Source organism: Callospermophilus lateralis, chromosome 10 (genome assembly GCF_048772815.1).
Source record: "Callospermophilus lateralis isolate mCalLat2 chromosome 10, mCalLat2.hap1, whole genome shotgun sequence".
In the NCBI taxonomy this organism is placed as follows: Eukaryota; Metazoa; Chordata; class Mammalia; order Rodentia; family Sciuridae; genus Callospermophilus; species Callospermophilus lateralis.
Window position 1 is genome coordinate 41,004,476 of NC_135314.1, and position 25,591 is coordinate 41,030,066.

Consider the following 25,591-nt stretch of genomic DNA (forward strand, 5'->3'; position numbering starts at 1 on the left):
TGGCCAACTCCTCTGATTCTCCAGGCCTCAGCCTGGTCTCACTACAGTGCCAACGTCCCAGGGAAGCTTCCCATGGTCCTTCTCCTGGGGCTGTCTTTGACAGTTGGGTAGGGTGCCCTGCCTATGCCTGTGCTCCTGTGGCACCCTGTGTTTGTCCTGTAATGTTTAACACTCTCCTGTGACTGTGATCTCCCTGAGGATAAAGGCCTTGTCTACTGGCTCACAGGTATACTTCTGCATAGTTATACCCGACATATGATAACTGTTCAATAAATGGGTTGAAATGTTAAATGTCAAGTTAAATCTGTCCTTCTAAAAATTTCCCCTGGTCCCTTTTATTCCCTCCTTCCTAATTAAACATGAAAGCCCAATTCTTTTCTGTTTCTTAACTTTCCCCAAATGGCTATGGGTATTGGTCCTTAATTAGCACTTTTGGATCCCTCCGGGTCTTCCCTGTCCTCCTGAGCAGGGCCCTGGCTCTCTGTTCCTGCAAACATTAGTGTTTCCTCAAATAGCTACTAGAAAAAGGAGTCGGGCTCCTCTACAAGAAGAGACGGTCTGCAAACAAGAGCGCTGCCCAGGCAGGCTCAAAGGCAACTGAAGCGTTTCCCTCTCTGGAAGCTGTTTAAAGCACCTCCATCTAAGATCACAGAGGGGTTTAGTCAATACCCATCCATTTCCTCTCCTACCCTTCCTCAAGGGAAGCCCAAACTGAGCTCTTGTCAGAGAGGGTGCCAGCTGCAGAATAGCTTCAAGAGGGTGGAGGGGATGATCCACGTTTAATCGAAAGAAAAAAAAAAAGGCAAGAAGCTGCCAACAGGGCATTAATTGGCTTTGGAACAGCTAAGAGTCTCACTCTGGCCTAAATGACCCAGGACAATTTCTGAAAGCAACTGTGGAGGAAGAGGCCCATACCTTTCTCACCTCCTTTGCATGGATGGCTTGAAGTGGGAGAAAGAGGCAGAAATCCACAGCATCCTTCTCCCATCAAATGACCAGGGCCTGAACGGAAGCCAAGCTGCTTGCCTCCTGGGGTTTGGGAATATGCCTAGGTATAGGGAAGCTGCAGCTGGTCTCCCCATAATTGTGCCCTACAATGCCGGGGAAAGGGATGGCTGCCGCTGAGTTAGCATTGGGTGTGGACAATGGGTCTACGTTGGGTTTCTGGCTTCATTGACTTTCTTTCTTTGAGGTCAGTTTCTTCATCTCGAAATGAGGAGATATTTTGTACCAGATATCAAGTGTCAGTTCTAACCTTTCCTTCTGGGACTGGGAATAAAACAGGAAAAAAAGGAAGGAACAGTTCGGGAGTGGTTGCGACTCAAAAAGAAAGATGGGAGCTGAGCCTCCTGAACGGGAGATTGTTCACATCTGCACAGTGGCATCAGGGTCCTAGATTGGGGACCCAGACATAATAGAGGGGTGAAAAGATCACTTGTACATCTTGTGTGAGACATCCGATGAGTAATCTGAGGTCCAAAGAGCTTTAAAAAAACTCACATAAGGCCACACAAGTAGCAAGCAGGAGAGCATTATTCACTCCACTACGAAGATGATGAGAGAATTTACCTTCAGGTGCCAACTCTAATAGATTGACAAGGGCTTTGTGGAGTGTCACTTAGAGAAAAGAGTCCATGATTGATTAGCAATGTCTGTCACAGGTTTGGGAATACGAAGTAGCTGTGCATACCATATATTTGCCAGCTATTGATTCATTCAGTAAGTCTTTATTGAGATCTTACTTCACGCAAGGCACTGGTCCTTATGTTGGGGGTTCAGTGGTAAATAAGAAAAGCCCCTACCCTCAGAAAGCTTGCATTCTAGAAGGCGAGATAAATAATATACATGTAAACAAATAGCTAAACAACATAATCTCAGCTAGTGCTAAGTAGTGTAAGGATAGTACTTCTAGTACGATAGGAGAGACAGTGTTGGTGTGGGGAAAAGGGAGATGATCAAGGTGGTCAGGGAGATGACATTTAAGCTGATACCTAAGTACCAAGAAGGAAGCATCCTTAGGAAGGGCTGGGAGAGGAAATAGGCAGTGCAGAACTCTGAGGTGGGACCAACAAGGGTCAGACAGAGCAGAGCTGAGGCAGATTAAGAGAGCTGGGAGGGGCCGTCAGTGGAGGAAGTGGGAGTATGCCTATGTGAGTGTTTGATAGACTTCCCAAATTTAGCTAGTCCAGAACAAAACCCTCCATCTCCATCTGCATCACCTTGTCACCCCCATTCCTCTGCCCATAACTGAATTTTTCCCTTCCCTTCTCCATACATGAGGCTACACCCACCCTATTGCTCAGGCCATTGTTACAACCCCAGCCATGTCAACATCACCTCTTACCTGGACTTCTTCTCTGATCTCTTTGCCTCCACCCTGGTCCTCGACAGAAGCCCCCAAAGCACTCATCAAACCAATCCCACCATCTCTTTCTGATCCCAAACACACACACACATTCTCTCTCCTCTCTCTCTCTCTCTCTCTCTCTCTGGTGCTGGGAATTGGACCCAGGGCCTTATGCATGTGAGGCAAGCACTTTACCAACTGAGCTATATCCCCAGACCCCCCAAACTCTCTCCCTCCACTTTTGTCCTTTTTGCAACCATCCCAACCCTTAAACTAGGGCAGATACTTCTGTTTTTAAAAGAGTCTGGAGTTGGTCACAGCCACAGGACCATCAAGCTCTAATTCAATTCATACACATTCCTCTAGTTGTCCCCAAAGTGATAGTGCTGGCAGAGTGGATCTGGGGACTGGGTATTAATTATCATAGGGATTACTTATTAGACCCCTGCAGTGCTCCTGGCCCCAGGGCCAGAGCATTACAACAGCCCTGCCAGGGAGGTGTGTTTATCATCCCACTTCCATTCATGGAGATACTTGGTCTCAGAAAGTTCAGCCTCTTATTATGGATTCCCACAGCTCTTGAGTGGCTGGGCCCAGTTTGGACCCAGGTCCCTTTGATGCCAAAGCCTAACCTCTTGCTTCTACATCAAGAGTTCTCCTCCACGCAAATGGGCAAAAGATGAAACTCGGAGATTTAGAGAGAGAAAGTCACCTTGACCTCAGCCTGGATGTTTCTCCTTCGTTCCAAATTCCAAGTTCAGAGCCTGTCGTCTGGGTCCTTGGAAACTTCTCAAGGTAAGAGGATTAAGACCTTTGCCCACCTAGCCCCAGAGAAACAGAGCCCTGTCCTTCTATCTGCTCCCCTCCCATCCCCACTTGTTCCAGGTGGTCACCTTTTTATATGGGGCTGTTGTAGCCAGCATCCAAGTGCTCTCCCCCTGTCGGCCTCTTGATCAGGAAGCATTCCCGTGGGAACCATGGTGCCAACATCCGGTGGGGACAGGCACTCCGTTACCTGCAGGCCCTACTGCCTCTGCTATCAGGCCCAAGAACAAAGGAGCTTGGTGCCTGCCGCCTGGCTGGCTGTATTTGTCCAGGGTGAGGCTTAGCCTGGCACAGATGCTGAGCAAACAGGAGTGTCGGCCTGATGGATCCGCCTTGCAACCAGTAGGGCTTGAGCTGAGAGGTGTTGCTGCCAGGCCACCTGCTGAAATATCACCCTGCTCAACCCCAACCAGCACTCCTGGGCAGAGAGGATGATAGGGCAAGGGGCCTCAGGATTAACAGCTTTATAATTGAGAGTTGAATAAGATGACCTCCAAGATCCTTTCTGTGGTCTAGAGCCTTGAGTGATGTTTCTGGAAGTCTCTAGGGCTTAAGAACAGGTCTGTGAAGTAGAAATGCCTGAGCTGTGGAGGTAGAATCAGGGCCTCTGTATTATGGCACTCCTCCACCCCAGTCCCATGCACCTACACATGCCTCTGTTTCTGGCCAAGAGAACTGACCTCTCTCAGAGCAATGCCCTTGAGCCCTGGCTTCATGACTTCATCCACCTATTCATCCACTCCTACTAGAGTTTTGCAGGACTGGAATCCCAGGGTACTTCATGGTCAGAGGACTAAGTGTGTCCATCTGGCTTCAGAGGCTATCTAGAATTTGTCTGAGCCCAGGAATTCTGAGGGATGGTGGAGATGTTTTTCCAGTTAGGACACTGAAAGGCTGTATGGTGATAGTGACTCTAGAACTTAGTGTGCCTCAGAATCGACTGCTTATTAAATTGCAGAACTATGGATCAAAACCCCAGAGTTCTGAGTTCCATCATGCAAGGTGGGGTAGGATAGCCAGGATTCTGAGTTTTTAACAAGCACCTGGGTGCTCCTTAAGGTCTCCCATAAAGTAGAAGGTATATGTCTAAAAGCTATACAGTACTAATGCTCAACATGGTGGCACATGCCTATAATACCAGTGGTTCTGGAGGCTGAGACAGGAGGATCACAAGTTCAAAGCCAGTCTCAGCAACTTAGCGAGGCCCTAAGGAACTCAATGACACTCTGTCTCTAAATAAAAAAGGGCTGGAGATGTGGCTCAATGATTAAGTACTCCTGGGTTCAAATCCTGGTACCAAAAAATAAAATAAAAGCTACAACCTGGGTTGAAATCCTACCTCTGCCTCTTTTTACCAGTGTGAGTTGGGGCAAGCCACTAAGCCTTTCTAGATGTCAGTTTTTCTGTAAAATAAGGCTATGATAACACCTACCTCTGAAGAAGTGTGAGCTATTATTTCAGAGTGTTTATTAGACTTTGTAAATGTTTGTGGAATGAACTGGGCAGAAGTCCATATGCGCAAACCAAAAACCTGTGCATTCTCTTTGATGTCTCCATCTATTCATCTACCTCATCACTCTCTACCACTGAATCACAAATTACTGCAAACTCTACATCCTTGATACCTTTTTATTGGAGGAGGGTGCCGTGGACTGAATCCAGCAGTGCTCTATCATTGAGCTATATCCCCAGCCCTTTTTATTTTATATTTTTTGCAATAGGGTCTTGATAAGTTGCTGAGGCTATCCTCAGACTTGTGATAGTGATAGTGATTCTCCTGCCTCAGCCTTCCTGAATATCTGGGATTAAGGTGTAATTCCTAAATACATGTTAAATCTCCTCTTTTGTTCTTCCTCACAGCCATTACCCTAGTCCAAGCCACTATCTTCCTTTCCTTATCTCTGTAGAGCCTCTTCACTGTCCTCTGAGATTCCACCTTTCCCTCTGCCCAAACTCCCCAAAGCAGTCATTTCACCTGGTAAGGTAATGCCCCTGCTTCAAATCCTAACTCTCAGGAAGGTCTTATGAGTCCAAAAAAACCAGGCACCCACCACCACCACCACAGCTGGTTCCCAGCCTCATTTCCATCTTGGCTGTATACCCAAGCTACCTAAATTTCTTTCTGATTCCTCCAGTATTTCTTGCCTCCAAGTCATCACACAAAGTGCATTTTCTCTGCCTGGGACAGCATCCCTACCCCCCAACACACATCCTTCATTTACTACTCATCTTCCATATTTCCACTTAAATGTCATTTCCTCAGGACCAGACATTAGTCTTGCCCCTTACTTGTGCTCCGGGAAACTTCTTCCTTTACAGTAATGCTCCTTAAGCTCTACTGTGATGACTTGGTATCCGCCTCCACCACTCAGCTGGCTCTAGTATAACACAAACCTGTCTTACCCATTGCGGTAGCACCGTCAGTGACCGGTCTTTAACACATTGTGAATGCTTAAAAGTATTTTTGAATGAACGATTAAATGCACGGCCGAATGAATGAATAAACCATCTAGAAGATCCTGGTCACGGATCTGCTGCTGAGAACGACCCCCCGCTGGTGGCTGAGTCTGGGGTTTAAACGTGCCTGGAGAAAGACGGCACAGCAGGCCACAGGGGGGCGCCCCCAGCTCATTCTATCTGCTCCGCGCCTCCTCGGACTCAAGTTGGTTACTAATCGCCCATGGGAGACAGGGGGCAGGGTTCTTCCTCTGATGGACAACATCGCTCCGCCCCATCTAATTCATCTTTTCCTTGGCTCCGCCTACGCCAGGCCTCCGAGACCCCCGAGGGTGGGCCTGATGGAGGTGCCGCCAACTGAACTCCAGCTGAGCGCTCCAAGGCCGAACCAGCGGGCCGGGCGGTCTGTGAGTGGGCGGCAGGTCTCTGGGGGAGGGGCTGCGGCGTTGACGGGCAGGCGGGCGGTCCCGCCCCTCTCGCCCAGAGCGGCCGCGCCAGAGCTGGGGACAGCAGAAGTGAGTACGTGAGCGGCGCAGCAAGAACCCAGCTCGGACCCCGGACGGAGAGCGCACCCGGAGACCCGGATCTGAGTCGGGCCCCCGGCGGACTGCCGGATTACTGTGCACCTCGAACCACGACCACCTGCTCCCTCCTGCCTCCCGGAGTCCTCGGCATCCAGCCACCCTGCGCCCCGGATCCTCCTGGACCGGTCGGTCCGGATTCCCGCGGGACCGACCTGCCCGCATCCCTCAGGATCTCTGAGCTCGGGGCGCCGCCTCGGTCCCAGAGCCGCCCGCCTGGATTGCACCCCTTCTTACCCGGGTCTCCTGGGACCGTAAGCCAGCCTACCCACGAGCCTGCCAAGCGGACCCTCTCTCGGGTGCACGCAGCCCCGCCGGCACGGCCCGGCCCGGCGCGGCCCGGCTCGGCTCCCGGAGTCGCCCCGGCCATGGCCCGAGCCCGCCCGCCGCCGCAGCCGTCGCCGCCGGGGCTCCTGCTGCTGCTCCCTCAGCTGCTGCTGCTGCCGCTGCTGCTACTTCCCGCCGGCTGCCGCGCTCTGGAAGGTGAGTGGCGTCGGGGGGCGCGCCCGGGATAAGGTGCCGGGGGTCGCCAGAGCTCTGGCCCGGTAGGTCGCGCGGTGGGAGTCCATAAGCGCTGAGCGCACGTCGGAGGAGGCTTTGCCGCCTGCGCCCGCCCCGGGGCTGAAGGATGGGTGGGGAGGACGCCCCCAGAGCCGCCTCGGAGGTTGGAGCTGACTCCGCTGCCGACCGTCTGCGGGTTGGGGGATTGCGAGCAGCGGAACTCGGGATGAGCGTCCCCGAAAGTGATGGTCTCGCCGTGAGCTTTTGTGGGAGTACCCCTCACTCACCACAGGGAAACAGGGCCCAAGCACCTCCCAGCGGCGAGGAAGAGTGGGCGACCCATCAAACGAGGCGGGGGCGGCGGGTCTGTGGAGGGTGGGGGCGAAGCGGGACTCCCCAGGTTGGGGGGAGGTGGCACCGGTTAGGAACCCGCTGGAGTTAACTGTGAGAGTGTGAGTGCGTGTGTACCCCGCTTTGTCAGGGGATGGCTGCGGGGGTGAAGAGGCGGGGGCCTGTTATTGTTTATGGTTTACCGAGCTCCAACTACATATGAGGTGCTGTGTGCATGGGCGTTGCATCCTTCTCTAAGGCTATCCCTCCACCTTCTGGCAGGACCCTTTGAGAGCTTGCTTGGATTTCATTGAACCCCTGAAGCAGCGGGGCTCTGCCCCTGTAGCACCGAGGCTGGGTGCGCTACTCATTAGCCGATGGGAAAAGGCCGGGCTTCTCCGTGGGTTCTGTGAAATCTGCCAAGACTGCCGCTGAGGGGGTAGCTCCAACTTCCAAATAATTGTACTTGGATGAACAGCCCGAGTGTAGTTGGCCTTGGCAGGCGAGCTCACACGCATGCCACTTGACACCAGCCTCCCAGGGCCAGAGGCACCAATGCAGATCACAGACAATAGGGATGCACACATATAATACCCCCTTTTCCAAAATAATGTGTAGTTATAAAATGAAGGGTGGAGCCTTCCTTAATATATATAGATAGAGAGACACCCCCAGAAATTTGGAAGAAATTGGAATATAGACAGTAGTGTTTGGCATTTGTATCTAGTCACTTTCTTAGTTTAGGAACAAAAACCATGAATTTTGTGTAACTTGGTTCTTTTCTGTGTTCACAATAGGTAAACTTAAAGGTTGGAAGGAAAAATCTTTAACACAGTTTGAGAGAAGGCATCTGCTTCTGATGCTTTCGAATTTCTCCAGGGGAAAAATGTTCCTATCATCTCCCACCCCCTTTTATCTCTGACCCACTGTGCTGACAGATAGATTCACACGGGTGGACACATGCAAATTCAGACAGGCACACTGAGGTCTCGCCCACACTGGTGCACACTCACCCACATGTGTGTGATAGGATCGCAGGCGTGAGAAACCAGTGTGGGGCTTTGTTGTTGATTGCCTTAAGGGTGTGAGCCAGGGAGCCTGCTTGAGTTCCCAGGTTTTTGTCTGTCTTAGTCCGGAAGAGGTGACATTGACACACTCAGACATGCACTTATGGAGCTGTGTGTCACCTGTGTGTGTCAGGTCCATGACCCTTGTGGGGTGTGGTGGGTGCTAGTTTGGAGTGGGGGTGTGGTTTGGGTCTGGTGAGCAAGGGCTACCTGGGAGGGCTCACCCCTTCCTCCCTCACTGCATCCCTCTTCCTATCCCTTTCTTCCTCCTTTCCATTCCTCATAATCTCCTAGATCCGTCCCCACAGGCAGGCCCTAGCCAGAAGCTGGTGTCCAAGCCTCTTAGGCCATGGAGCTGGTGGACTAAACTAGAGATATCAGCTGTAACAGCCCAGGAGGAGAGGGCATTAGAACCATTTGCTTGCTGAAACAGTAAAGTGGGAGTCAGGGCTAGCCCCAGGCTGAGACCAGATTCCCGTAGGGTGCCCCTAGAAAGTAGCAGTGCCTACAGTGTGGCTTTCACCATGGCCCTCGCTTTTGAACACCTCAGACCCTGTAGTCTTTAATTTGTGTGTGGGAGAAAAAGAGGTGCAGTGTGCGGACCCCTACAGCCAGGACGAGACCTTGGACCTACAGAGCCTTAGTTCCTCCCTCACTATGAGATGATAATGGTACCAACCTCAACAGAGTTGTTGTGAGGATTGAATGGTTTCTATGTGTAAAGCACTTAGCACATCCTCATTGTTATTCAAGGATTAGCTGTTGTTATTATTATTGTTGCTATTATTACCCTAGGGAGGTTGGGAAGGGATTGGAGGAAGAAATGACTAAGGGAAGGCTGGTTGGAAGGATGGGGTGAGCTTATTTTCCTGAAGCTCCAAGAAGGAAAGGGATGGGAAGAGAGATGGTTTGGCGGTCTCTTGTCTGTACCCCACCCTTCTTCTGGGACACGGAGTGTGGAATGGGTAGACTTCCAGCTCCTGGGCTGTGTCCAGTGGGCAGAGCTCTGAAGGTATGTAGGTCCCTTAGCACTAAAGATCTCTTAAGCGCCTCACCCCCAAACTTTACAGGAGAGGGATCCAGCTCCCTCCATCCAGTGTTCCATTTGGCTTTCACAGGATTTGGTTTGCCCTTGGCCTTTTGTTTCTCTGTGACTTGGGTCATTATATTTAGGCCTGGGGTCCCTGAGCTACAGGTGCTGCCCCTCATGTACCCACTAGTCAAAGTTGTCTGACACCTGATTCCTCTTTCTCCCCTACACACTTGGGGTTCACCAAGACTCTGCATCCAAGGATCTCATCAGTTTTCCATGCAGATGGGGCTGAGGTTTTTCCTTTTCTCCCTAGTTGAAGAATCACAGCTCCCCTTGCCCTCTGATTACCCCTTCCCCACACATACAAATTGCCCTGGGGTTTACCCACAGACACAGGGACACAAAGCCACTTTGTCGCTTGGTCTCCTTTTGAGTAATGATCCCCAGTTCTGAAGCCAATATCATTCTCCCCTCTGGGACCATGAATGGGGCCTGGGGAATGGTGTCTGAGCCACAGGGCCCTTACACCTGAGAAGGGATGGTTAGGTCCCAGCTGGGAAGATACCCTTTTGTGAAAAGAGAAACAGTTACCAGATTGTAAGAGGTGGGGCCAGCATCTTCCTCTCCAGCCAAGCCCAGCTAGCAGAGTAGTCACTGCAGTGGAACCTGTCCCCAAGGGGAAAAGGTACTGTGCTTTTCTACCTCTTCCATTCTTGCTGGAGTGACCACTGAGAACAAGAAACTGAGAAGGGACAACAGCCCAGCATTTTTGTGATTTGGTCGCTTTTTTGAGTCACATTTCGTTGTTCCCCCCACACCACCCTATTACTATTTGTCAGAAACTGGAGCCTCAGAGCTGTGTGGAGGGTCAGCAGCAGGTATTTGGGGGACCAGTTTGCTTGTTGCTGCCCTCCCTTTAGCCAGGGCTGCTGCTCCTGTCGCCTCTCAGGCCTCAGTGGCTGTGAGCTGAAGCCGAGGCTGCTGTGGGCAAGGCCTCCGCCACTGGCCTTCCACTAATTAAACAGCTCGAAGAGGCTGAATCACCAGGCCTGCATAGTTTGAAAATTGTAGCCCTGCCTGTCGTGCTGAGTCAAACTGGTTTGTCGGGATTGGGCAGTGGGGGGCGGGCAGGTACAGCTGGGCACCTGATGGGGCGGGAGAGGCCCCCTGGCCCAAGGGCTACCCTGGGGCCAGCTTTCCCAGGGCCTTCAATCCCCAGCCCCTGACGAGGCCCCCTGTGACCAGCATTGCAGTGGGGGCTGAGAGAGCTCATGGGAGGACTAGCTGTCCATCCATTTTGACTGGCAGGGCCAGCAATGGGGTCCGTGCCTGGATGAGCACTGAGGCATTTGGGTTTTCCTGGGCTGCTTCTCCCTTCTCCTCCCTCTCAGGCTTATTTAATTATAAATCCCCATAATCTGAGAGGAAGAATGAAAGACAAAGTGTGTTCTCTGTTCTGTGATGCTCCCTTCCCCGCTGTCCCAGACATGGGGGCCAAGGGACTGTGGCAGAGGAAGTAAAGGTGGCCCTGGGTGAATTAGGCTCCTTCACAACATACATGTGCTCCAGGTCCTATAGCTGGGTCCTCCCAAGACCCTTTTTCTCTCAGGCTGTCCACCCTGAGTGTTCAGGCTCCTACAACCATAAGCACATACACATAGTGACATAAGAGGGGTGGGGGCATGATAGAAAACTGGGAACCAGAGCCCTCTGCTTGGTGGCTGAGGTAGGGACTCCACGTGGTGGTGGTGGGAAGAGAGGGCCCTCAGGGGTGGCTTGGGGTTTTTTCCTTCTCTTCATTGGTGGTGCTCCTGGTTGCTCCTTCTTGCTCAGACCCTGCCCCTCTGTCCTGTCCCTGCACACTCTGCCAGCCCAGCCCTGGAACATGACCTTTTCTGCTACCTCAGAGTCCCTGGTCTGGAGTTTAGGCTGGAGGCTTCTTGCTTCCATCTCCATTTTTTTTTCCCTTTGTTCCCTGGGTCTCAGTGGCACTCCTGTTCCAGGGTGAGGTACTCTGAGTGACTTGGGGCCTGGAGGTGCAGTGGGGTCTGGCAGCTCCATAAAGTTGTGTGGCCCTGGCCCTTCACCAGGGCATGTGGCAGGATCCAGCTGGTGCCCTTGCACCAAGGTGGCCCAACAAGGTCCTCAGAGGCAGGCCTGTGTACCTAAAATGCCCTCCTTATACCAGGTCCTTGACTTGTATGTGCAAAAGCTCCTGAGGCAAAATCTCTTCATGGTGTTACCCTCTCCCGGAGGTCTCCGGAGTCCTCAAGACAGTACCATTGTGCTGGCAGGGAAGTGGCCTGCTGCTTGGGCAGAGGCTATACTGGGGAGGCCGCACCCAGTCACACCCAAAATCATCTTCATGCCCCTGCCCCACCCCCAGCCCCATGACCTGACTGGCAGCTCCTGACTGAGCTAGGACAACAGGAAGCAGGGCTAGGGCTTGCTCCTTCCCAGTGCCAGTGGCCAAGGCTGCCCCAGTACCTCTGCACTACAAGAGTGGCCTGCCTGACCAAGAGATGTCACAGAGTTGGGACCTGGATGAGGGGCACTGCCCTCTCTCAACTCTTCCTCCACCCCACTGCAGAATTCCAGATAAAGAACATGGTTGGTGTGTGTGTATGTGTGTGTGTGTGTGTGTGTGTGTGTGTGTGTGTGTGTGGTTTGTGCATGGAGATTCATCTCAGGCTTTACACCAACTCAAACTTTTGATACTTAAACCCGTGTCTCCATACTCCTTTGGGGAGTTGTGGCATGTTCCAGTGCTCCTGGCATCTAATTGTAGTTTTCAAGTAACTGTGTAAGAGCATGTCACCAAGTCTGTATGGGGAAACTGGCCTTTGTGTTTGCACTTTACACTCAGGACTCTCTGCCTCGTGGCTGGTGATAGTGTGCAATTGGGTGTGTAAGGAAGAGGCACTGTTGGGTTGGGTATGCATTTCCCTAGGAAGGCTGTGAGAACAGGTCTGCCTGAGGCAAGCCAGATCTCTGTGTGAGAAAGCTTCTCTGTAGATGACTGTCTAAGGAAGACTAATCTGTTTGTACCATATGCATCTGTGTGTCTGAAAAAGACAGACTGTGGAGCTATGTGTGTGTTTGCGGGTAGCTGTGGCTTTGTGTGTTTTTGTCCACCATATGTGTTGACTTGTCACTCTTTAGCCCCAGTGGTGAAGAACAAGCCCAGCCACTGCAAACTGTGTGCTGTGTGTGCAACTGTGTGCACAGGTGAGAGCCACACAGCTGCTGCCACGTGGCTGCTCTTCATGCCTGTGGTTTGCTCCTGAGCAGCAAAGCCCCAGTTCCAGAAAGAACCTTGTCCTGGTGTCCACATCCCTGGTGACTTTTTGGGGTAGTATGAGCCTTGTGTCTGCGGTGGCCCTCCTCTCTCATCTCCCTTTGCAGCCACCTGGTGGGGTGCAGCAGGTAGCTGGGAGAGTTTGAAGGTTGCTCACTTATTCCTCATTTGCCCTCTGCCCCTGGGCCTCAGCCCCTGTCCCAGCATGGGCACATATGCGTGCACATACACATGCATACACCACACATGCACAGAGAAGAGGTCTCTCCCTCCCTGTGCCACAGTCAGATGGGTTCTGTGACACCCCCATATCTTCCCCTCAAGCCCTTTGGAGGCTGTGACACAGGCAGGGTCTGTGAGGTCCTTGCCTTCCCTCCTGATCTTGGTCAGGCTGGAGAGATCAAGCCCTCACCTCCCCCCAGAAGTGGGGAAACAGAGAGCAGCCCACCCTCTCCCCACCAGGGTGACCGGAGCCCTTCCTCAGGCACACAGGACTCGAAATCCAAGTCCTCTGCTCATTAATGGGAAAAATGTGCCGAGATTGAGCGATGGCCAAGGCTGTGCGATGGCCAAGGGCCGATCCCCTCCCTCCCTCCCTCGCTCCCCAGAAATTAAACAGAAATGAAGAGCCTCCTCGCCCTCTCCCTCCCGCGCCACCTCCCCACGTCCCTCCCTCCCCTCCCTCCCCTCCCTCCTCCCAGAGCCAGCGCAGGGCTTGTTTTAAACTGTGGAGGAATCTGGCTGGAGGGGGGAGGGGGCTGAATATTTGGGTTTAAACAGTTCCAGATGGGTTTGGCACAGGCTGAGCAGAAGGAAGTGAGGGAGAGGGAGGAGGGAGGCAGCGCGAGGGAGCGGTGGGAGCCCTTGCCTGCTCCGGCGGGCGGGCGGGCAGCAGCAGCGGGCAGACAAGCAGGCGGACTGGCTGGCTGGCTGACTTGGGGGAGGGGGTGCGCTTGGCTCGGCTGCTCCCAGGAACAGGAATACTCCCGGCTGCCGGCTGGGGAAGAGGCCACTTGGCAACCTCCCTCTCTGTCTCTGTCTCCTTGGGCCTCCTTGTCTCTCCGTCTCACTGTCTTTTGTAGTCCGCCGCCGGCCATCCCGGCAGACAGCCGGCTCTGCACATCCCTCCACTCGGGCTGCCCACCCTGCATCTCAGCTGGGCCCCTGCTCAGCCTGCCTGTCTCCGAGCCCCTACTTCTGCCCATCTCTGCTTCTTTAGAAGGCTCCTCTGCTGAATGTCTGTGTCTGTCTGTCTGTCTGCCAGAGGGGCCTGTCAGGCCACCGTCAAGGAGGCTGGGATAGCTCATCCTGCAGCCCAGACCTCCAGGGATAGGCCACTGGGAGTGAGAGGGAGCCTCACTAACTGCAGTGAGTGACTGCTGCCCAGTGCCCCTATGCCTCCCACAGGGGGCTAGGGCCACGGATGCCCTGTCCACCATCCTCAGCGAGACCCTGCGAGGTTTGAGTCTCTCCTTGCAGGGATCCTTACTGTTAGCGTAGCAGCCTCAAGAAGTTCTAGGGTGGCCCTGCCCCATTCCAGCCCAGGGTTGATGGGAGAACTATCAGCTGCCCTGTCTCCTAGGCTCTAGGAAAGGAGTTGACACCTCTTCCCTCCCTTTCTATCCTCTAGGTCTGATCTTGGGATCCCATTGTCTTTCAGAGTCTCAACATTTTTTTTTTCTTTTCATTCATTCATTCTTTCTTTTTATTGTTTTGGTGCTGGGGATTGAACCCCAGGAGGCTTTACCATTGAGCTACTTCACAAGTTCAAGAACAGCCTCAGCTACTTAGCAAGGCTCTAAACAACTTGAATAGAGTTTTTCCAGCCAAGAGCCCAGAGCCAGCTTCCTAGGGGAGCAAGTTTATGTCAGAGACATTAATAGGCTCCTTCTGTGACTGAGCAAGGGGAAACAGACTAAAATCCACAGCTCAGAATACAGGATAGGCAATGCAGCCAAGCCCTTGGCCCCTGCACAGAGGAGGGTGTCTGACACTGACGCAGAGGTCAAGGAGGGCTTCCTGGAGGAGGTAACTCCTGAGTTGACTTCTCTTGTCCCTCCTTTACAGAGAGGCATACTGCAGTCTGAGTACAAGGGATTAATTATAGAGTCAGCTAGATCTGAATTTGAGCTACCCTCCAACCCCTTGCGCCAAGCCCTAGCAGTTTTACCATAAGCGATACATTTATTTTATCTAGGCATCAGTTTTCTACAGAAGGGACAGAGTGGCAGTGCTTTCTGCCAAGGACTGCAGCAGCATTTACTAGGAGCTGGTTCTGGGCCTTGGTGGTCCCCACCCACCCTGGAAGAGCATTCTTGCCCCATTCCAGTAGGTGGCTGGGTGGGCGCTGGCTCTGGCCTCTCCCTGCCCTCCTCTTCCCCAGGCAGTGTGTGGGGCTGAGCCTTTGTATTGGGAATGGAGTCAGGGGAGGCCAGGGCCCAGAGTCTGAAGCACACAGCCTTTTGTTCCAGGATAAAGGCCCTGTTGGCCCCTTTGTGTGGAGATTAGCGGAGCCTGTAGGTGTGTGAACAGCCTCTGCTCCTGCCTCATTAACCCAGGCCTGGGGTCAGCTGCAGACAGCCACCCCCAGCCTGCTGGACCTGACATCTTTGGGGCTGTGACATTTCATGGCAGGGTCTCCTCTAGAGTCAGGGAGCTGGGGACTCTGGGGATTTGGAGAGTGGTACCTGATGGGAATTGGTCTCCTATGTCATGGCTGTTTCTGGGTGATTTTATCTTCCTCCCCATCCTGAGATCAGCCCCTGACCTTTTTTTCTTCTATTGTTTTCCCAGAGACCCTCATGGACACAAAATGGGTGACGTCTGAGTTGGCATGGACATCTCATCCAGAAAGTGGGGTAGGACTTCCCCATCTCCCCTTAGTGTTTGTTGCCTAATGAGGCCACTGCCCTCCCCCACCCAGCATCCATGTCCCCTTCCGGGATCTGGAGAGGGGCTGCCTCTGCCCTCATCTGTCACCGTCACCTTCTGTGGCATCCCCATCCTCCTTCATTTGTCACCTCTGGGCCTTCTCTGTGGTTGCATCTCTCCTCTTTTGCCTGCCTGTGCCCTCCCCCATGCACTGTCTTTGTCCCATTGCCCCTCAGCCAGTCTTCAGCCTGTTCCTTATGCCTTCCCCTCACCCACCTGGCAGCCTTTCCTGATCATTTCCCTCCTTCCGGGGTCCCTGGAAAGACTGATGGATGGCTTAGGGATCAGGAGACTTTGATTTCAGATCTCCAACTTGCTGCGTGACCCGTGAGCAAGGCAGTTGACTTTTCTGGGCCTCCATTTCTTCACTGTTAAATTTCTTCCCTGTTAAGTAGGTCTACAATATCCTAATTAACTTCCTGGAGGCCTTCATGGCTGGGCCAAGCCTTGAACCCCTGCAGTACGATGGCACTGTAGGCCCAGGAGTCACCAGCCCAACTGTGGCTTGAGCAAATCTCTCTGTCCCATGAGCCTTGACTTCCTTTTCTCTTAGGACGACAGATGTTCCTCCTCATGGAGTTCTTGTGAAGATTAAATGTAGTAGCCACAGCCAGGATCCATCGAATGCTTCCTCTGTCAGGCACTGTTAACAAGCCCGTTTCATGTCTTAGGTGGTTTAATTCCCCATAGCCTCATTTAATTCCAATCAACCCCATTTTATAGGTGATGAAACTGAGGCCTAAAGATAATAAATATTATAGCTAATATTCATGTGGTACTTACCAGTTCTCAGCCTTCTACTAGATACTTGATTCAGTTAAAAACATTTATTTATTCCATAAACATTTTAGTTGTTCCCATGTTGCAAATGGGGAAAACGAGGCCCAGGGAGATGAAGTGACTTAGTCATATAGCGAGCAAAAAGATGGGATTTGAAGTCATAGTTTGTGCTCAGCCACTCACATGGAAGCATCTTTGTGAAGTCAAGGTAGCAGATTTGGGTGTGTGGTAAGCATTTGGAAAATGTTGGTGCTCACTCTGTCTTTTTCATTTGGTCTGTGCCCAGTGGGAGGAGGTGAGTGGCTATGACGAGGCCATGAACCCCATCCGCACCTATCAGGTGTGCAACGTGCGTGAGTCGAGCCAGAACAATTGGCTTCGCACGGGATTCATCTGGAGGCGGGACGTGCAGCGGGTCTACGTGGAGCTCAAGTTCACTGTGCGTGACTGCAACAGCATCCCTAACATCCCTGGCTCCTGCAAGGAGACCTTCAACCTCTTCTATTATGAGGCTGACAGTGATGTGGCTTCAGCCTCCTCCCCGTTCTGGATGGAGAACCCTTATGTGAAAGTGGACACCATTGCACCGGATGAGAGCTTCTCACGGCTCGATGCGGGTCGGGTCAACACCAAGGTGCGCAGCTTTGGGCCGCTTTCCAAGGCCGGCTTCTACTTGGCCTTCCAGGACCAGGGTGCCTGCATGTCGCTCATCTCCGTGCGCGCCTTCTACAAGAAGTGTGCATCCACCACTGCAGGCTTCGCACTCTTCCCTGAAACCCTCACTGGGGCCGAGCCCACCTCGCTGGTCATTGCTCCTGGCACCTGCATCCCTAATGCTGTGGAGGTGTCGGTGCCCCTCAAGCTCTACTGCAATGGCGACGGGGAGTGGATGGTGCCTGTGGGCGCCTGCACCTGTGCCACTGGCCATGAGCCAGCTGCCAAGGAGTCCCAGTGCCGCCGTGAGTGGGGGCTGGCCCGGGGGAGGAGGGGCAGGGAGGGCTTGGCCACAGCCATACTTCCTAGCCAGTCTTCCTATCTGACTAGAAGGCCTGGCCTCTTGTGTGAGGTGGAGAGAGGAAAGGAAAGAGTGGGTATCAGATGTGGAGAATGTGCTGCAAAGAGAAAGATGGGAGAGAGAATGAGAAGAGAAAAAACGAGGACTGGGGATGTAGCTCAGTGGCAGAGCACTTACCTAGCATGCATGAGGCCCTGGGTTTGATACCCAGCACTGTGGGGGAAAAAAGAGAGAGAATGAAATTAGAGGAAGAGAGAGACGAGAATCCTTGACAAGCAGATATTTGGAGAACCTGGGCAGAGACTTAGGAGACCGGCAGAGGTGCCTGCTTTGTCCTAACCTCAATGTAGATTCACCCTGGAAATTCTAGATGGGCTTCAGAGCTGAGAGGAGAAGGGCTGTGGGCACCTCGTGCTTGACCCTCTTTTCTTATGGATCATCTCCTTAAGAGGTGGTGTATATGGCACAATATCCAGGAGCTCAGCCCCTCAAGTCCTGAGTCCTGACTCTGTCATTTTCCACCTATGTGACCTTGGGCAAGGTACTTAACTCTTTGAACTTTGGTTTCCTTGTGCAAAACAGGGGCATGAGGACTCCTTGGCCCTGAGGATTCCTAGGGTTGTGGTGAGGGGTGAATGAGTGATAAGCACAGACACCATTTCACTGGCCTCAGGAGCACAGGGATGCTTGGAAGACGGGGATTGTTCACTTCTTATTTTATGCACGAGGAGGTTAGGAGGCTAGCCAAGCCTCACAGACCTTACAATGTACTAGGCTTCCCAGTTATGAAACTTGTTCACGCGGAGCCCTCGTTGACCCTCACCACAACCTCATAAGGTGGATTCCCATTATCTCCTCCTTCACCAATGAGGAAGTCAAGTCTCGGAGCAGTCTATACTGTAGGCCTCACAGCTCGGGAATATGGGTGCTGGCCCTGACGACCCTTCCAGGGCTGTTGCATGCAGGACAAGGTGCCCAAAGGCCTTTTCCTCCATTCCCTCTGCCCAACTCTCTTCCCTGGGGCTTGCAGTCATTGCTTGGAGGTGTGGGAGATGGCTCTTGCCATCGCCCTTGGTGTGAGGGGGCTGGGTGTGTGGACCTGGTTGTGAGGCCCGGGTTGGGGTTGTCCTCTGGGCCCCTCTCCACGACTCTATGGGAACCTGCCTGAGACTTCCTCTTCCAAAGTGGAAAAAGGGGGTGGGGGTGATGAGCCTGACAGCCTGAAGAGGGGCTAACACTCTGCAGGTCCCTGGCAGGAAATGCACGCTGGTTCCCATAGCAACCAGGCTGGCCTGGCCTCTGCCCCCTCCCCCACTGGCTCAAAGAGCTGGGATGGAATATCACCTTCGTGAGGGGAGATTAAGCCCCAGAGGAGGGCACAGCCCCGACTCCTGGCATTATGTAGCAGACCCCCTGCCAGAGGTCATCATGTGGATAGGCTGATGGTGCACCTTAGTGTGTCCATTTAGCTTGGATCGTGTCCATCACACTAACATAATTATTCCTAGTGCCCCCTTTCACTGAAAATATTCCAATCTGAATCATAACTCATATAGCAATCCCAGATAGCAGAACTCTACAGCACTCATGTCCAGGGGACAAGTGTAAATGGCAGGAGAAGAGACAGGGAGAAGGGATGTTCAGGCTGTGGGTTCACTTTGGGATTAGTCCCCTTGTGGAGGCCTCTGAACTCCAGGTGACCCCAGCCTTCCTGCCTGCTTTCCCCCCCCTCCTTTCCTCACCCCTCCTCAGCCCCCATCCCTGTCAGGGGCAGAAAGGAGTTGCTCCTCTGCCTCTGGAGGGTGGGGCAGAGGTCAGACTGGGCAGCCTCTACAGAAGAGGCCCTACCTACTTCTGGCAGTGGAAGGGTGGCCTTGAGGGTCCTCAGGAGTGAATTTTCCAGAGCTTGGGGGGGGGGCATCTCAGCAGAATACAGGGTGACAGAGTCCGCTGGTGGTCTCTTCCCCGTCCACCTCCTCTTCCTCCGCTCTCTCCCTGCCTTGCCTCGACAAGCCCAGGCTGTCCAGGTGATGGGGCTGACGTCTTCATGAGGCCCTGAGGTGGGGGTGAGGGGGGCAGGGCGGGGAGGAATCCGCTGACGTGAGGTTTCCATGGTCCAAAGGGCCTTTTGTAGCTGAGCAGGAGCCAGGCAATCCCAGCATCGCCCCCACAGTCTAGGAGGTGGAGGGGCCAATACCTGGGCTGGGCAAGGGCCAGGTTCTCACGCATGTGTGGAGGCTTGGTGTCTTCAAGCAAAGGAGGTGACCATCCTTTCACCCACAGCCTGTCCCTCTGGGAGTTACAAGGCAAAGCAAGGAGAGGGGCCCTGCCTCCCCTGCCCCGCCAACAGCCGCACCACCTCCTCGGCCGCCAGCATCTGCACCTGCCATAATAACTTCTACCGTGCTGACTCGGACTCCGCAGACAGCGCCTGTACCAGTGAGTTGACGCAGGTTCTGGCTCTCCCTCTGCAGGCCTTCCATCCAGGGTCCTGCCTAGGAGGGCCTGAACGGTCACTGCCAATAGCCCCATCTTCCAGATGGGAAAACCAAGGCTCAGAGGCTAGATGATGCAAGATGGCAAAGCTAGGAAATCCGCTGGCTCATCCCTGTCACCACCATTTCACAAGCACCCTCTAGCTCGTAGCCAGGCGGGAGTGCACTAGTCCCTTGACCCTTCCTGTCGTAGGACTGCTTCTCTCTCAGCCCAATTCTAACCTCACACCCTAGCGCAGGCTGGTATCCAGCTTTATCCTTGCTCTGGCTTTGGGGGTGCTGAGCATTGTGCTGGGTATGGGGGACGTGGGAGAGTAAATGGACTCATAGAGGAACTCAGAACTGGGTGAGAGAAACAGATGTAAAAATAGGTAATGACCATATGTATAAGAGCTGGGCCAGAAAGTGGCCCGGGAATTGTGTTATGGGAGTACACGGATGGGGAGTAGATGAATCAAGGAAGGCTTCCACGAGGAGGTGACATTGCATGTGGAGTCTTGAAGGATGAACAGGAGTCTGCCCAGGGAAGAACTGTAGGAAGAGTATTCTGATTATAAAGCAGAGGCAGGACAAATGTCTAGGGACATTGGGCTGAAGGGTACACCTAGGGTCCCCTGCTCACTGCTTTTTCTACTTGTCCCTCTAGCGGTGCCATCTCCACCCAGGGGTGTGATCTCCAATGTGAATGAGACCTCACTGATCCTTGAGTGGAGTGAGCCCCGGGACCTTGGTGGCCGGGATGACCTCTTGTATAATGTCATCTGCAAAAAGTGCCGTGGGGGTCCCGGGGTCGGGGGACCCTCAGCCTGCTCACGCTGTGATGACAACGTGGAGTTTGTGCCTCGGCAGCTGGGCCTGACAGAGCGCCGGGTCCACATCAGCCATCTGCTGGCCCACACACGCTACACCTTTGAGGTGCAGGCGGTCAACGGTGTCTCTGGCAAGAGCCCTCTGCCACCCCGATTCGCAGCTGTGAATATCACCACCAACCAAGCTGGTGAGGAGGGAACACAGGAGGGTGGCCTGGGTCAATTCCATTAGATAGAACTGTGGTTGCCCAGGATCTGCCAAGGGGCCTCCAGGGGTTCCACGGGAACTGCATCCTGAGGGATGTCAGGACCCAAGGAACCCAGGGTGAGCGCCTGCTATTCCCTAGCTCCATCGGAGGTGCCTACGCTACGCCTGCACAGCAGCTCAGGGAGCAGCCTGACCCTGTCCTGGGCCCCTCCGGAGCGGCCCAATGGAGTCATCCTGGACTATGAGATGAAGTACTTCGAGAAGGTCAGGGCCTCCATGGGCAGGAGGTGACCTTGGGCTGAACTGAGCCAAGAAGTGTACCCCCCAGATAGTGCAGGGGCCCTTGGGAGCAAAACCTCAAGTACTGAGGGAACCACATGGTGACCTGGGTGAGGACAGACCAGCTGGCCTCAGGACCCACCTGAGATTGCCTTCTTCCTCCTGCATTGCAGAGTGAAGGCATCGCCTCCACAGTGACCAGCCAGAAAAACTCGGTGCAGCTGGATGGGCTGCGGCCTGACGCGCGCTACGTGGTCCAGGTCCGTGCCCGTACTGTAGCTGGCTATGGGCAGTACAGCCGCCCGGCTGAGTTTGAGACCACGAGTGAAAGAGGTATCCTGCCCCCTGTGCCTGTCCCTGCTTTGGCCTGTCCTTTCCTGGCCTCCACTCATTCGCCCCTCCTTGGTCTCCAGGCTCTGGTGCCCAGCATCTCCAGGAGCAGCTTCCCCTCATTGTGGGCTCCGCTACTGCCGGGCTTGTCTTCGTGGTGGCCGTTGTGGTCATCGCTATTGTTTGCCTCAGGTACTCCCAGACCCGTGTTGGTTCCCACAGGTTGACTAGAGCTTCCCGTGAGCACTTTAGAGCCCCCCTGCCACATAGAATGACCACCACCTCCCTCCAGACCAGAGCCACAGCCTTCCTGGGCTCAGGTTCTCTCCCAGAAAGACCTGCCCCAGTCCATCCCGTGCCATTCTCCTGTCCTATTCCTCCGCCCTCAGGGACTGAGCTCTGAGTCCCTGTCCAGAGACCCAGAGGTGGCTGTGACTACCAACCTTGGGACCAGGCACAGGGCCCTCTCTGGTGCACTCTGCCCTGTTAGAGAGTCCCCTGAACAAAGGGAGCTATGGGACTTGTCTCAGGCCTACCTCTACCCTGTCCCTCCAGGAGGCAGCGGCACAGCTCTGATTCCGAATACACAGAGAAGCTGCAGCAATACAGTGAGTGTCGCATCCCTACCTCCTTGAGCTCTCTCAGCCCCCACAGGGCTTGCTCTTCCCTGCTTGTGACTTCATTGCTTATAATTGGGTGCCATTTCCTGACCCCTACCTCATTTCCAGGTACCCTGAGCATCCCTCTCGCACACTTGCTAGTCCCAAGGTTGAGAGAGATCTAACCCCTACACCAAAGGCAGTTAGTTCATTCTATGGGGAAAAGGAGGTGCTGTGTGTGTGCAGAGGAAACAATTAGAGAACAATTAAGTGTTAAGTTGGTTGTTCCTGTGGTCAAGGGCAGTAAGAGTTCAGAGAGGAGGAAGACTTCCTGGAGGAGGTGGTGGAGTGAATAGCGTTGGAGAGGTGGGGAGAACATTCCTAGCCAGAGGAGCCTCTGGAAGGAAGTGGGAGGGTGTGGGGAGGCTGCCTGGGAGCAGTGAGAAGACTGCTTGACAGCTTCTGGAAGCCAGGCTGGAGAGTGAGGCCAGCCCTTGGAGGGTCGTGAAAGGCAGGCAGAGTTTGGGCTTGACTCCACCACAGGTAATTGGGAAGGCTCTTAAGCTGCGGAGGAAGACAATGGAGGTATTGTTTCAGGAAGATGCCAGGTAGCTTGGTGGGAAAAGTCCAGAGGCAGAGAGCCCAGCTGGGAGGCTATTGCAATAGTCTGAGTGTTGAAGGCTGGACAAGGTCAGGGCAGTGGGAACCCGGGGAGGGCTGAATCTGAGAGAGGTTTGGACATGATGAGAGATGAGGGAGGAGGCGACTAGGAGAAGAATCCTGGGTGTACGGCTCTTGTAGTCCCTAAGTGTTCTCTTGTCTGGGATAGGGAGGGGGGTCTGGGCATCAGCTGGGAATGGGGAGGGAGCTCAGTAGGGAGGTTGTGGCGCACGCTTCCTTGAGGCTCATAGCCTAGGCAGGGTCTCTGGACCTGAGGGCTGAGGATTGAGCAGTTCCCTCCCCATACTTAGCCTGAAGCTCTGTCACTCTCTCACGCCCACCTCTTCCCCCTCCAGTTGCTCCTGGAATGAAGGTTTATATTGACCCTTTTACCTACGAAGACCCCAATGAGGCTGTGCGGGAGTTTGCCAAAGAGATTGATGTGTCCTGCGTCAAAATCGAAGAGGTGATTGGAGCTGGTGAGTTCTCTGAGGCGGAGTGTAGATGAGAGACTGAAGAGGCTGGGTCATTCCTGGGATGATTCCAGAAGCAGCTTATGGCCTGCACCCTATGTCTTGCAGGGGAGTTTGGGGAAGTGTGCCGGGGTCGGCTGAAACAGCCTGGCCGCCGGGAGGTGTTTGTGGCCATCAAGACACTGAAGGTGGGCTACACTGAGAGGCAGCGGCGGGACTTCCTAAGTGAGGCCTCTATCATGGGCCAGTTCGACCATCCCAACATAATCCGGCTGGAGGGTGTGGTCACCAAAAGTCGGCCTGTCATGATCCTCACTGAGTTCATGGAGAACTGTGCGCTGGACTCCTTCCTCCGGGTAAGAGCCAACCCCAGCCCCTCTCCTTTACCCCTCCAGAGAACTAGATCAGGCCAACTGCCACCTCCCACAAATCAGAGAGACCCTACTCAAAGTCTACAAAAATTATTGAGATGGCATGGTGTAGGGAAATAGCCAGGCCTTCCGAGCCAGAACAATCGGAGGTCATATCCTGACTCGGCCCTTGACTGCTTGTGTGACCTGAGACAAGTTACTCAATCTTCCTGCCTCTCAGTTGCCTTGATTGTAAAATGGGAAGGGTAAAAGCTTCTGGGTCCTCATGAGGATTAAATGAGTTTTTGTGTACAAGATGCTTGATACATCTTGTATCAAGCTGCTCAATACTATGTATAGTCAGTACATTCTGGACATGTGTGCAGGTTAGATGAAGTATGATCTCTGAGGACTTAGAGAGGGCAGGTGACCAGGCAGGCAGGCCATGGGCCAGGAGAGAACCACAGGCCCACTGAGCCTGCTTGTTGTCCCCAGCTCAATGATGGACAGTTCACAGTCATCCAGCTGGTAGGCATGTTGCGGGGCATTGCTGCTGGCATGAAGTATCTGTCTGAGATGAACTACGTGCACCGAGACCTGGCTGCCCGCAACATCCTTGTCAACAGCAACCTGGTCTGCAAAGTCTCAGACTTTGGCCTCTCTCGCTTCCTGGAGGATGACCCTTCTGATCCCACCTACACCAGCTCCCTGGTACAGGAAGCAGCTGGGAGGGAATCTGGGGGTGGGGTCAACCAGGCAAGGGCTCAGGGCTGGGGGTCAGCCTTGAGTCACAGGGTGAAGGGCATGTGCCCCCCTCACCAGGGCGGAAAGATCCCCATCCGCTGGACTGCCCCAGAGGCAATAGCCTATCGGAAGTTCACCTCTGCTAGTGATGTCTGGAGCTACGGAATTGTCATGTGGGAGGTCATGAGCTATGGAGAACGACCCTACTGGGACATGAGCAACCAGGATGTGAGTGGGGGACAAGCCAGAGTGGTCAGGTGGGTGGGAACTGACTAGGGAATGGAGTGGTGGCTTACTCTGGGTTTCCCTGCCCTTGGCCCAGGTCATCAATGCCGTGGAGCAGGATTATCGGCTGCCACCACCCATGGACTGCCCCACAGCACTGCACCAGCTTATGCTGGACTGCTGGGTGCGGGACCGGAACCTCAGGCCCAAATTCTCCCAGATCGTCAATACCCTGGACAAACTCATTCGCAATGCTGCCAGCCTCAAGGTCATCGCCAGTGCCCAGTCTGGGTCAGTACCTCCACTCTCCTCAAGCCAGGTGTCCTATCCATGCATCTCCTGCTCTCAGGACTCACCAGGTCACTCTCTTCTCCCACAGCATGTCACAGCCCCTCCTGGACCGCACAGTCCCAGATTATACAACCTTCACAACAGTCGGTGACTGGTTGGATGCCATCAAGATGGGGCGCTACAAGGAGAGCTTCGTCAGTGCAGGGTTTGCATCCTTTGACCTGGTGGCCCAGATGACTGCAGAGTAAGTGCACCTCTGATTTGGAGGGGCAAGGCAGAGGGCTCTGGGTTGGGCCCAGGGTGGCAGGCAAGAAGGAAGGGACTGACCTTGCCCATACTCCATTTGCAGAGATCTGCTCCGGATTGGGGTCACCCTGGCTGGCCACCAGAAGAAGATTCTCAGCAGTATTCAGGACATGCGGCTGCAGATGAACCAGACACTGCCTGTGCAGGTCTGACACCCATCTCCTACTGGGGGTGCCCCCCCCAGGACTGCGCAGGGACTCCGACTAGCCAGCTGGACTTTTGGACTTTTGGATGCCTGGCCTTAGGCTGTGGCCCAGAAGATGGAAGTTTGGGGAAGGCCCAAGCTAGGACTTCTCCAGGCCTGTGCTCCCTCCCCAGGAAGTGTGCCCCAAACCTCTTCATATTGAAGATGGATTAGGAGAGGGGGTGATGACCCCTCCCCAGATGCCTCTGGGCCCAGGCCTTCCTGCTCTCCAGTGGGGGATCCCCACAACCTCAGACTTGGCTATTCTTCAGGCTGGAGGTCCTGGCAGGGTCAGGTGGGGGGTGGGGTAAGCCTGGGTTCCACAGGGCCCAGCCCTGGCAGGGTCTGGCCCCCCAGGTAGGCAGAGAATAGTCCCTCCCTCAGGAACTGGAGGAAGGGACTCCAGGAATGGGGAAATGTGACACCCATCCTAAAGCCAGCTGGCACCTCCAGTTTGCACAGGGACTTGTTCT

General features: G+C 53.9%; 1 protein-coding gene across 1 annotated transcript; it reads left to right on the top strand.

Moving 5' to 3' along the window:
• Positions 1 to 6,578: 6,578 nt before the first annotated feature.
• Ephb3 (EPH receptor B3) lies at positions 6,579 to 25,195 on the top strand. Its single transcript, XM_076868978.2, has 16 exons — positions 6,579 to 6,693; positions 15,233 to 15,297; positions 16,437 to 17,109; positions 19,449 to 19,604; positions 20,307 to 20,657; positions 20,817 to 20,941; positions 21,130 to 21,289; positions 21,370 to 21,478; positions 21,842 to 21,894; positions 22,902 to 23,024; positions 23,127 to 23,374; positions 23,864 to 24,079; positions 24,191 to 24,340; positions 24,435 to 24,628; positions 24,717 to 24,872; positions 24,978 to 25,195. The coding sequence occupies exons 1-16, from the start codon at positions 6,579 to 6,581 to the stop codon at positions 25,084 to 25,086; spliced, it is 3,003 nt and encodes a 1,000-aa protein (XP_076725093.1). The 3' UTR covers positions 25,087 to 25,195.
• Positions 25,196 to 25,591: the final 396 nt, after the last annotated feature.